The following is a 13294-nucleotide window of genomic DNA, read 5'->3' as shown; positions in this document are numbered from 1 at the left end:
AATTAATTAAAGAAACTCTTAATGGAGAACCTTAAGTTTCCTGAGCAGTCCATATTTAGATAAATGGGAAAAGACATTTATGGCCAGCACTTTCCTAGTCTTTGCTGGGACTAACATCAACAAAAAACGTAATATGGCAGTCTTGTATTTTAAGCTCACGCTTTTGGGGATACATTCTCAGGTCTTCTTTAATGTGGGAACTGCAAAATATAACTGCCATTACATGGTAATGGGAGTTCAAGAATAGAGTCCTCATGTAAAGATTAGAACATACTTTTCTATTAGTCCTTCAAGGACAGACTCTCAACATGTTTTGATTCTAATAATGCCATGCTGTGAGTAGACTGGTTACTCTTCACTTTGTAAATATAAGTGGGCTATGTGAAATTTATCAACTTTGGAGTTTCAGTTATAGATGAAAACTGTCTCAATTTAACTTTTATTACCCCCATCATGATATGCAGGGTGTTTAGACAAAAGCTTTTTAACAGCTAACTATATGAAAAGATAAACACTGTAATAACTCATGTGATCCATAATGGGCAAAAGCAAAAGACTAGCTTCCCCTCAAGAAGAAAAATTTCAGACCTATGAAAAGGACAACAATACTAATAAAAAAAATTGTATTTACTTAGAAGCATTCAGAATGTCAACAAAACAGCTGCAACTTTTTTTTTGCAATTACAGAGTGGTATTCAGTTAACAGAACAACAATTATTTCGTATAAGCTGCATCAGAGACAACTGAAGATGAAAAAACTACCATCCCCATATATAACTAATTTGTGCTGTGCACCAACAAGAACCTGCTTTAAATTTCCATGCCAATTTACAACCCCCATACTGTACCAGGCAAGGTTAGTGGCTATTGAAAATACCACCAGGACAGGGCTAGCTAAAGACACATTCGGTAGTGTGTTAACTATACAAAAAAAGACACTGTACAGTTTAAAAACAAATCTTACACAGCCTTACATTTCAATTTTTTTCTTTAAAAGGAGTGAGTTGTGTACAGGGGGGTTAAATGCTTTATAGACAAGAAAAAAAAACTGCGCTAGAACCAACTTATTCATCATCATCATCTTCTTCTTCATCTTCGTCTTCTTCATCTTCCTCCTCCTCTTCATCCTCTTCATCTTCTTCATCTTCCTCCTCTTCCTTCTTTTTCTTGCTTTTTTCAGCCTTGACAACTCCCTTTTTTGCTGCATCAGGCTTTCCTTTAGCTCGGTATGCAGCAATATCCTTCCAAAATAAAGGCAAGATAAAACAGTAGGAAAGGAAAAAATTGTTAAGGGGGGAAATAGAAGTAATATGGCGAAACTATGAGAAAGCAAGATACCAGTTATACCAAAATATCACACATATGTAGATCCACTCAACTCCAGAAATAACTAGAATGTCAAGATATGCACATTAAAATACTATGGGATCATTATAATTATAGGAATCTATAACTCATTAAATGGCATGGTCTAGTATTTGCAAAGTTATGCCTCATTGAGGTGCAATTATGTACAACATCCTAACTCTAGTTTATTAAAACTAGAATGTAGAGACTTTGATTAAAGGGTAGACACTGCCACCTTCTGAATGCAAAAAAGCATTCTACAGGTTTATATTGTCAGACCCTAATCCAGAACATTTCCTCTTAAAAAAAAAAGTAACTTGCCAGTAAGCATGCAAATATGTTAAACATCTAGAAATACATATTTTTCAGAATGACTAAAGCAGCTAAAAATTAAGTACTTAATATTCCAATTTTAATTATGAGTTATAGATTTCCTTCATCTTATTGATTTACTGTACAGACTGGCAGACTTGAAATTTAACTTAGTGATGCTGTGATTTTTTTGGGGGTACCTAAAGGGAAGATACATAAATGTTTCAGGGTATGATTATAAAAAATATAGCCTATATTACTTTATCCAGCCTAATTTTTAAATTATATGCTTGACCGTTTTAAAATGATTATTTTGGGTGCCTATCAAAACTTTCATAAATTTGGAAATACTGTGAAATAACAATATCAAGTTCAATATATAGCCTTTGTCCGAGTCTAATCATGTAACAATTTATTTGGTCCTCCGTATTATTGATGACTTAAGTCTACACCATACTTAATGTAGCAGTTACATACTAAAAACTGTTATTATACCTCAAACTCCTAGAAATCTGTAAGAAGACAGGAAATTAAAACATCACGTACCATCATTCAACATCTGGCATACCTCCTTCCATCACTTCTTACCTTTTCATACTTTTCCTTCAGCTTTGCAGCCTTCTTTTCATAAGGCTGCTTGTCATCTGCAGCAGTGTTATTCCACATCTCTCCCAGTTTCTTTGCAACATCACCAATGGATAGGCCAGGATGTTCTCCTTTGATTTTAGGGCGATACTCAGAACAAAACAAGAAAAAGGCCGAACTAAAAGGAGAAATTTAATTTTAGGATTCTAAATTAAAGTTAGTAGATCACAAAACAAATACTGTCATCAAATGTACACTATATATTGCTATATAAAAGTGCCTATTAACAGCTTCTAATTAATAGCCTGATTAACTTCTACTGTGCACTGGACAGGGTACAAATATTACAGTAAGCTAAATATCCTTCACAACCAAAGCTTAATTTACAATTATTTAACTTATACTAGACCTCCAGAAAAATTCTATAAATTACTTCAGAGTGATAACAATTTCCAGGAAATAAAAGAGTCAAGATTATATTACAAGATATACTAGGCAAAGGAGACCAAGTATCTAATCCAAATGTTATTAACACTCCCACCCAACAGGAACTTCTACTTAAATATACCAATGTGAAGTATTAGCTAAGAAACTTTGCACTCAACTCACAGGTGGCTTGCTAAATTTCTATCAGATTCTAATGTAAAACATGTCTGGAAAATAAATATAGGCAAGATACTCACGGAGGCCTCTTGGGTGCATTGGGATCCTTGAACTTCTTTTTTGTTTCCCCTTTAGGAGGGATATAGGTTTTCATTTCTCTTTCGTAACGGGCCTTGTCCGCCTTTGCCATATCTTCAAACTTTCCTTTCTCTTTAGCAGACATGGTCTACAAAAGAATTATTTGCAAACTTTAAGTTATAAAAATTTTAATACATCACTCTCAAAAACATAAAACGAGTAAAAACCATGTCCTTTGCTATTCAATACCCTCACATTATGAGAACACCAGCTAGGCTTTAAACTCCCCCCCTCCTTGGAAATTATAACTGGTTTTTAATCATCTTGTTAGTACATTTTAAGCCTTCTTACCTTCCACCTCTCTGAGCACTTCTTAGAAAATTCTGAGAAGTTGACTGAAGCATCGGGGTGCTTCTTCTTGTGCTCCTCCCGGCAAGTTTGCACAAAGAATGCGTATGATGACATTTTGCCTCTCGGCTTCTTAGGATCTCCTTTGCCCATGTTTAGTTATTTTTCTAAAAAATAAATAAGTGTTTGATGTTAGCAATAAAACTATGACATTTAAGAGGTGAGAGCTTAAGCTTACAGTACTTAGGAACTGAATGAAAACTAAGGTACTGGTTATTTAAAAGTGACATTAACCTCCATAAAACCAGACAACATGGCAGTGATAGCCAGTTCCTGGAAGGGGTTATGCCAAGCAAAAAACGGTCCTTCAACGTGATCTCAAAAAGTATAGAAACAAGGGTATACTTATACAGTATTCGATATCTGCCTCTGTCTGTTCTGATTATCTAACTGGTCATTTAAACAATTTTAAATCCAGAAAACCATTTTTAACCAAGAAAACCAAAGGTCAGAAAACATGCTGCCAATTCGTGGATCTGTGCTAGACAGAGAACAAACAGGGAAGAGCCTAAGTGAGCAGACCCTTCCAAATTATGAAACCTTAAAATAAAAAAAAAATAAAATAAATCACCGTGCATCTAAAGTTTTTCCAATTACTTTTAAAATACCCCTTCTGCATAAAACTTTGCTGCGAGGAGAGAGCAGCAGCAAGCTCCAGCGCTCGGAACCAGGCTGGGGGGTGGCGGTGCCACCGCGAGGCAGCTTCCTATCGGTTTGGCCCTGAGATGTATTTCTGTTCTGACTAAACACGTCCGGTCTGAAGTTTCTCCGAGTAAACAAGGATGAGGGACAAAAGCCACTCCTGCCCGTGGCTCGGCGGCCCCCTCCCCCCCAACCAGGGGAGTATTTTTCGGGCCGGTGAAAGTTGGGGTGACTGCCGCGCGGGGCGGGCCCCCGCCCCCAGAACTTCGCCCGCGGCCGCGAAGCCTCGCCGCGGCCGGGCTCCCAGGCCGGAGGCCGCCACGTGCGCCCGGCAGGCCCGCGCCGCCGCCGCCCCCATTTTGTCAGGCTCGGCGCAGGGAGAAGCCCCGCTCGAAATGGGGGCTGGCTCCGCCCGCGGCCGCCGGGGCCGGCGCGCACGGAATGGCCGCTGCGCGTCTTCCCCGCCTGCGCCGCCGCCGCCGCGAGGGCGAGCGCGAGCGAGAATATGGCTCCTTCCCTTTGTGTGTGTGTGTGTGTGTGAGTGTGTGAGTGCGAGCGAGGCGGCGGCGGGCGGGGTGCGCGCCGCGCTCTGGCGCACACACTCGGCCATTACGGCCGGGGGAGGGGCGGGGGGCGCGCGGCCCTCCCTCGCTCCCCTCCCCCTCCGGCCGCGGGGTGGGGGCGCCGCGAGGGCCCACCCGCCCGCCGCTCCCCGTCTCCCTCCGCGCGGGCCCGCGCGCCCCGCCGCCCCCGCACGGAGGACGCGGGGCTGTGAAAAGAGAGAGGAAAAAAAAAGTTGCCTCGGAACTGCTGCGCCCAGCTCCCCCGCCCGCCCGCCTTGTTTTCTCTCCAGCCAGCAGCGCCGGGCCCGAGTCAGCCATGTTCCAGCGAGCGCAGCGGCGCCGCTCCCCCCGCCGCCGGGCCGCCGCCGCCGCCGCCGCGCCCGGGCCGAGGCCGGCCGGGCCCGCACTGCCGCCCCCGGGCTGCCGCGCCGCCCTCGCCCGCCGCCCGCCCGCCCGGCCGCGCTCCCCGCCGGCGCCCGGCTCGCTGCGGCGGCGGTCAATGCAGCCCAGGGAAGCGCCGCCGCTGCCCTCCCGCCGCCGCCCCGGCCGCGCTCCGCACACGCCGCCCGCCCGAACGCCCGGCCCGGGGGCCGAAAACACGTTAAAAATTTTTTAATTAAAAAAAAAATTTTTTTTTTTGCGCCAGTCAACGCGGACGCCGCCGCGGGTGGAAACTCGCGAGGCTCGGGGCTCCCGGCGCCTCAGGCAGCCTGTGGGCCGGGGCTCCGGCGCGGGGCAGCGTCCCCGGCGCCCGAGCAGAGGCTCGCTCCGTGCGCAGTTCCCCCCACGGTCCCCCCTCATTTGCCTTTGTGTGGATCCTGACCCGCCGGCTCCCGGCCGCGGGGATCCGGCCGCCGCGCGGGCTGAGGAGCTGCCGGAGGCGATTTCTCCGCCGCGGCGCTGCCCCAGACTCACCCTCAGCGAGGCACAGAGTCGCCCAGTGCCCGTCCGGCTCTCACTTGCCCCGGCGCTGTCTCTATGGAGCTCAATGTACTGCAATGGCTGTGAGAGCGGGAGCCAGACGCAGCCTCCTCACTCTCTCCGCTCTGTAACATTACTCTCCAGCCAGCGCGGCTCCTATTGGCTACCGCCAACTCACGGGGCTCTCTCATTGGCCCGATACCTCCCATTGTCCTGACCAGAGCCCGTTTGCTATTGGCTGTCTCCGGAGACACGTCATCAAGGATTGAAACAGCGCGTAAATCTGAATGTGTGTGTATGCCGGGCAAAGAGGCTGAGGCGGGAGAGGCAGAGGCAGAGGCAGCAGCTGCTACGGGAAAGCAGAGCTCTATGGTGTATGTGTGCATGTGTCTAACCCAAGCCAGCCCCACACCGGAGCGGCCGCCGGAGCGAAAAGGGCCTGACTTTTCCACAAGTGCCTCCAACTCCTCAGGCAAAAGAGACACCCACAGGCCTCGCCCCCCCCTTCTTGCCCCACACTCACGCCCAAAGCCGTTGAGATAAGAGGCCCTAGGCTTTTAATGGCCCTTCAAAAGTGAGGGCGACACTATGAGAGAATGTCCCCTAAAAACTGGGTCTCTGCTAGTGCAGAGGGGCGGAAGCCGCCGAGTCTCGAGCCCCTCAACAGCCTCTGGTTGCTTTACACTTTAGGTCTCTGGAAAGGCAAGGCTTCTATAAGAAAGTGACATGATGCAGCCAGCCGGGTTTAAAATGCCCCTTTTCTGGGCTCATAAGCCGTCACGTCAGGCTTGCTGAGCAGCTGAAATCTTGACTCACTGAGCAGGCATTCAGTTTCACTCCTTTTCTCGGTTTGATCGAGTTTCACAGCATGTCTAGAACTTTTTATTTAAAAACAAAGCACTGTCTTAACTTCCTGGAAATCAAATAATTATTCCTTGTAATTAAAGCACAGCCACTTCGTTTTGATATGGGGTACTCTAGCAGGAAATGTTTGTGAGGGCCTGCTAGAATTAACAAATTCATTAGAGGCCACATTTTAAACTGTTTGGCTATTTTATTTGACTTGGTGTGGATTACTGTTATAATCAAACGAATCCTTGTGATGCTATCTTTCCTTCCCATCACACCACTTAGTGCATCCATGTAACTGTTCTAGGATTACAGGAGTTGTAGGTATATCGTTACCCGAAGGATTAGATGCAGGCAGAGAGTGCATATGCCCAAATCCACAGGCTGTGGTTTCTCTAACTCACCAAGCTGGCTGGTATGAATAGACATACTTACGTCTGTAGAGAAAACGTGCTGCCTGTAATGGTTAGTTCTGAAGACAGTAGTTATATCAGTCCTTTATGAAACTACTATCTATTCCTTTTAGACTGAGCAGACCACACCCCTATTCAGTTATAACACACTTCCCCTCTTTCTGCCACTTTCTAATGGTATTTTATACACTTCTAAATCCAACAACCAATTTCTTCAAATTTAATTAGATCAAAGTTAAAACAAATCACCTATCTTGTGTTAATTTGATTTTTTATATTGCTTCTAAGCATCCATAACCCAATTTATTTACTCAAATTTATTAAACTATTTGAGAATAGGCTTAGATAACCTTTCCTGTTTCAATGTTTATTCCTTTTTTAAAAAAATACACTACTGGTCTCAGGGATTATAGTGGTGAATGGAAAATATACCACATGCATGTGGAAAAGGCTATGTAATATTAGAGAAGATATGAACTTGTATAATGTACACACAGTGTTTTCAAAGAATATATCTAAAGTTAACTTTTATATTGTTATTTTCACACGTATTTACTCTTCTCTACTTCCCTCTGCTAATCATTCAAATTTTATACTTTATTAAAATCTAAATATTTATTGCAATATTGTTTTATCTTCTCAATGCCTTATATTACAAAATATTCATGAGAATGATTAAGATACTTTCAGTGGCATCCATGGTATGAAAATCTATTATTTGAATATGGCATTATTAATATTTTCTAGGAGCAGCATTGGATTTGCACTGGCCCAGCCACACACTTTACCAGTTGTCTACACCAGCTTACTCCTGCCAGGGTATGTTTATGGCCACAGGACAACATGAGAGCAATGGGCCCATCCGAGGTTTTTATTTTGGCAGGATGGTATGGTGAGTAATAGGCACTGGAATTAAATAGACTTGGGTTGGAATCCCAGCTCTGCTACTTACTAGCTCTATGATTTGGGGCAAGTTTTTAAACCTCTTTGTGCTTCAATTCTCTGAGCTATAAAATGGAGGGGACCATAGGGTTGTTGTAGAGATTAAATGTTTTTTGAAGGCTTAAGATTATGTTATGCAGACCCCTTCAATCCCATAATTTAGAAAACCTCAAGTCCACTTAACCTTGAGTTTTTCTTCATATTTTAATTTCATATGAAGGCAGTGGTTGCAAATCTAGTTCTTTTTCTTTTTTTTTTTTAATCCTAACCTCAAACAGCACTAATCTTCCTCCAGTGTGGTGAGGGTACCTTTATTTATTCCCAAGTGTAACAGAGGCCATGTCAGAGAGAAGAGTTTAAAAACCACCACTTGCAGGCACTTTATTTCTTATATTTGATTTTCCATAATATAGGTAGGGAAGGACATAAAAAGGAAAGAATTTTAAAATAAAACCTACAACTTCTAGCCTTAACTCTGCAACCTTGATGTTCACTTATTCATGATATTAGACTCTTTTCTTCTTACACATGAATCCTTAGTTACAAATTCACATATCTTTTACTTTAGAGTTACTGGGTGTTGTACCCCAAATTACAAAGTTATCTAATTGAAAAAACCTGAAGACCCTCTCCCATGCACAATTTAGCCAACTGAATTACAGATCTTCATTAATATAGTCTATGCCCTTCCTAGGATAGGGGAAGTGCCTCTCTTCTGCAATCCCACAATAATTCTGCACATTAATTACTGCACTCCCAATTGTGATCATCCAGTTCTGTGTCTGCTTGTCTCACTGCACTACACCCCTTAAAGGCAGGAACCCTATCTTATCTTTCAATCCCAGGCCCTAGCATAGTGCCTGACCAAGAGTAGGCACTAAATAAAGTCTGTTGAGTACATGAATTAATAGCCAAAAGAATACTTATTGCAAATTATTGTTTTAACTTCCTTCTTCCATCTTTGGGTCTTTCTAAATCAGAAGGCAGGAAAATAGAATAATAAGTAATAAGAAAATGTTAGGATACTAAACTGAGTATAGTGCCAGGTGTGGTGGCTCACGCCTGTAATCCTCGCACTCTGGGAGGCCCAGATGGGGAATTGCTTGAGGCCAGGAGTTCGAGACCAGCCTGACCAAGAGCAAGACTGTTTCTACAAAAAATTAACCAGGCATGGTGGCGTGAGCCTGTAGTCCCAGCAACTTGAGAGGTTGAGGCAGGAGGATTGCTTGAGCCTGGGAGTTTGAGGTTGCAGTGAGCTGTGATGACGCCACTATACTCTGGCCTGGGCTACAGAGGGAGACCCTATCTCAAAATAAATAAATAAATAAATTGAGGATAAATGCCAATTACACCTTATTCATATATTAATAACTTAAAAAGGAGGAGGCACACTGAGAGGAGGTGAGAGGAGATCTTGAATGTAAATAAACACATTCAGTCCTAGTATTTACCAGTTCCCAACTAGGCCAAGGTTATTTCTTGGTGGATACAGTGAATTATAGCAAGTCAAATACAAATTTATCACAGAAAACTGTAAGAATGTCTGCCCAAAGATTGCTTCTAATCGGCTTTTGGAAGTTAACTCTAATGTAAAAAAATGCAAAACGCAGACAGGGACCTGTAAGTCTCTTATTGGCTGAAGGATATTCATTCCTTCTCAATGCAGTGAATCCTAAAGCCAGGCTATGTGAATCCTCTTGTCTCTTTGTAAAAAGGTCAGTTTCTGAAAAGGAGTTGAGACAGTAAACCAAAAAGTCTGATGAGATCAACCATACTAAGAATCTCACATACTGAAAACTTTTTTCTCCCCTAGGGTGGAGAAAATAAAGGAAAGAGGAATTCAGGAAAACAAGAGTACATATTTCTGAACTCCAGACTAGAGGTGAGGACACTGAGTTCCAGTCCCCTCAAGTCACAACACATGGACTTCCACTAGCCACTAAGGTCTTTGCTCAGTTTCCCCCAACACTTACTTAGGGCTACTGCTACCTTATCTAACTTGAAAGGATGTTTCATGACTGAATGGATAGGCACAAAGACAGACCAGAGGTGGAGGGGGCGAAGTGGTGCTATCATTGTCAGTATATGGAAGAGGAAAACCTCTTCCTCAGCTGCTGAAGTACTTCCTGCCTCGGCCTGGGTTTTCTGGGGAAATCAGTGGCTTCAGCTGTGGGCAGCACTGATGATGGCTGAGGCAGAGAAAATGATGCCAAAGCTAATTTACACTAATCATTTCTCTAGAATTGGAATATTTCACTGGTTAGAAAGGGAGAAATATCATACCTTTCCTTAATGAGAGGACTGTCCTCTGGTTAGTCAACGAATGGTACACATGAAGGGGGGAAACTTGTTAGTACAAAATGGTGATCTAAATTCAGAAAAGATCACCAGTTTAGGTCTTGATCTCAATAACCAAATCAACAGATTAAATTCAGCTACCCTATTAAAAGTGCCTTACACCTTAAGAATAAATGTCTCACCACATATCCAGGAGAATGGCTATAATCAAAAAGACAGACAACAGCAAGTATGGATGAGGATGTGGAGAAAGAAATTGGAACCCTTATGCATTGCTGGTGGGAAAGTAAAATGGTACAGGCACTTTGGAAAACAGTCTGGCAGTTTCTCAAAAGGCTAAACATAGATAGTCACCATATGACCCAGGAATTCCACTCCTAGGCATATACCCAAAAGAAACAAAAACATGTCCACACAAACACCTGTACATGAATCTTCACAGTGACTTTATTTGTAATAAACAAAAAGTGGGAACAACTCAACTTTCTATCAACTGGTAAGCGGATAAATAAAATGTGGTATATCCATACAATCAAGTATATTTGACATTATGCTAAGTGAAAGAGGCCAGACAGTAAAAGGACACATATTGTACCATTCCATTTACATGAAATGTCCAGAACAGGGCATTTTATAGACAGAAAGTAGATTAGCGTTGCCAAGGCTTGGGGGAAAGAGGAATGCCTGCTAATGGGTAATGGGTATGGAGTTTCTTTTAGGGGAACGAAATGTTCTAAAATTAGATTATAGTAATAGCTGTACAACTCTGTGAATATGCCAAAAACCATTGACTTGTACACTTTAAGTGGGTAAACTGTATGGTTCTATGAATTATATTTTGGCTTTGTTTTGTTTTTGTTTTCTCTCTCTACACTGTAGCTCTCAGATCTTAAATGTGAATTATATTTTGACAAAGCTGTTTTTAAAAAAGGAATAAATGTCTTATGAGTGGTTTTGGTTAACCAAACAAAGAAAGGGACAATGGGACATTACCTACTTGCCAGTTTTGCCCAATTCCTTCCTGCTGTTTGTGGTGTTTAACCCTTGTGAAAAAGATGGCCCGCCTCTTCATTAGGTGCAAATTTTGTCTATTATTGGAGTTGCGTATTCTGTGCTAAAAGTGTATTTTTCCTATAAAATAGTAATTTTAAGAGAGCACTCTATAGGGATACCTCGGAAGGTTTTTCTTGAGCGCTGGGGGTCTGCATTCAGTAAGCTGAGCCGTGAAGGGCCAAGTCAGGCAGCCCCTGGCCTTGTACGACCCACAGAAGCTTTGTTTTGACAATGTGGAATTTTAAAAAGGTAGAAATTTTCACATTAAAAATATACAGATATTTGGCTTCTTTTGAAAAGTCAGAGATCTAATAAGGCTGGATCCGCATTTCCACAGTGTAAGGATTGGTGTAATGAATAGTGGCTGCCTCTCAAGTTTGCCACTGTTCCCACCATTCCCTAAGTGGTCTCCTGATTTCTCACCCAAGCATGTCACCTGCCTGGCCCTTGTACAGATTTAAGTTTGCAACTCCTGTTTTGGGTCTTTAGTATTTCATTTGACTATGAACTGTGATTCAGAGATTCCTTTTATAGGAAACACTTATTGTCATCCCTGTGGGACACTCTGAACTAGAAGGGTCCCTCAGGTGAAAATCAGAACCACGTTTGGTGATATTATAGGTAGCACGTACTCTTGAGGTGAGGAATAGAGTCTGGCCGTGCTGCAGAGAGAGGATGCCTTATGGCCCAGACAAAAGACTAGAGCTTGATTTAGCATATGTCTCCCCTGTGTTAAGTACTATACACAGATTATTTCACTTAATCCTTACAGCAATTCTATGAGGCAAGAATGTTTATCTCTCTTTTACAAACAATGCTAAGGAGGCTCAGAGAGATTCATTAAGTTGCCCAAGGTCACACAGCTAGTAAGAGCAACAATATTGCCCCAGTTCTGACTCCAAAGCAAACGTTTTCTTTACTAAGCCACATGACCTTGTACTTATTAGCCTAGCTAATAAAATAAAAAATAAGGCTGGGCACGGTGGCTCATGCCTGTAATCCTAGCACTCTGGGAGGCCGAGGCGGGTGGATCGCTCAAGGTCAGGAGTTCGAGACCAGCCTGAGCAACAGTGAGACCCCCGTCTTTACTAAAAAATAGAAAGAAATTATCTGGCCAACTAAAAATGTATATAGAAAAAATTAGCCGGGCATGGTGGCGCATGCCTGTAGTCCCAGCTACTCGGGAGGCTGAGGCAGTAGGATCGCTTGAGCCCAGGAGTTTGAGGTTGCTGTGAGCTAGGCTGACGCCACGGCACTCACTCTAGCCGGGCAACAGAGTGAGACTCTGTCTCAAAAAAAAAAAAATAAATAAAATAATAATAATAAAATAAAAAATATATTACAATTCTCTACCTAAATATGTATCATATCCCTGTGGGAATGCTGACATGAGTTTGAAATGCACAGTTTACAGCCTTGCTTTCAAGGTTTTCGAATAGGGCCCATACAGCTTTACATAAAATTTGAAAAAAATTGCCTGAAATGATACCATTTTTGGGGGGGGGGCGGAGGACAGAGTGTTGCTCTGTTGCCCAGGCTAGAGTGCCATGGTGTCATAGCTCACAGCAACCTCAAACTCCTGGGTTCAAGCAATCCTCTTGCCTCAGCCTCCCGAGTAGCTGGGACTACAGGTGTACACCACCACGGCCGGCTAATTTTTTCAATTTTTAGTTGCCCAGCTAATTTTTTCTATTTTTTTTAGGAGATGGGGTCTCGCTCTTGCTCAGGCTAGTCTCGAACTCTTGAGCTCAAGCAATCCTTCTGCCTCAGCTTCCTAGAGTGCTAGGATTACAGGCGTGAACCACTGTGCCCAGCCAACAATGCCGTTTTTGTAATGCACCCTCATTTTTTCTTTATTTTTTAAAATCTTTTTTTGTTTGTATTTATTTGTGGGGTACAGGTGGAATTGTGCTATGCTGATATATTGCCCCGTGGTGAAGTCAGAGCCTTCAGTTCACCCATCATGTTGTACCTATCACACAACCTCCCATCATCCCCCCACTCTCACCTGCCCCAGCCCTCTGATGATTTTTTTTTTCTTAACATTTTAAACTTACCTCCTAACCCATCAATGTGCCCTGCAGTTTGCAAAACACTGGATTAGAGCAATAGTAAAGCAGCTCTGTTTCCCATCCAGGGTAACTAACATCAGCCCTAACTGACAAGGGCAGGTGCTGAGGCTGTGTGAATGGGACAGAGAGGAGCAGGCCAGGAGGGACGCTGAGCACCCAGGGCCTGCAGCCAAGCTCCCCAGCAGACAGAATGAGGCTGGTGCCAACA

At 43.3% G+C, this 13294-nt stretch overlaps 1 protein-coding gene across 1 annotated transcript; it reads right to left on the bottom strand.

Moving 5' to 3' along the window:
• Nucleotides 1–609: 609 nt before the first annotated feature.
• On the bottom strand, nt 610–5618 carry HMGB1 (high mobility group box 1). The gene is made up of 5 exons (XM_045567073.1): nt 5454–5618; nt 3277–3440; nt 2928–3073; nt 2248–2422; nt 610–1241 (listed from the first exon to the last, which is right to left on the bottom strand). Exons 2-5 carry the CDS (start codon nt 3424–3426, stop codon nt 1065–1067), a joined length of 648 nt encoding a protein of 215 aa, XP_045423029.1. The 5' UTR covers nt 3427–3440; nt 5454–5618; the 3' UTR covers nt 610–1064.
• Between the last annotated feature and the right edge of the window lie 7676 nt (nt 5619–13294).

This window comes from Lemur catta, chromosome 13 (genome assembly GCF_020740605.2).
Source record: "Lemur catta isolate mLemCat1 chromosome 13, mLemCat1.pri, whole genome shotgun sequence".
In the NCBI taxonomy this organism is placed as follows: Eukaryota; Metazoa; Chordata; class Mammalia; order Primates; family Lemuridae; genus Lemur; species Lemur catta.
This window is presented reverse-complemented; position numbering and strand designations above follow the sequence as displayed.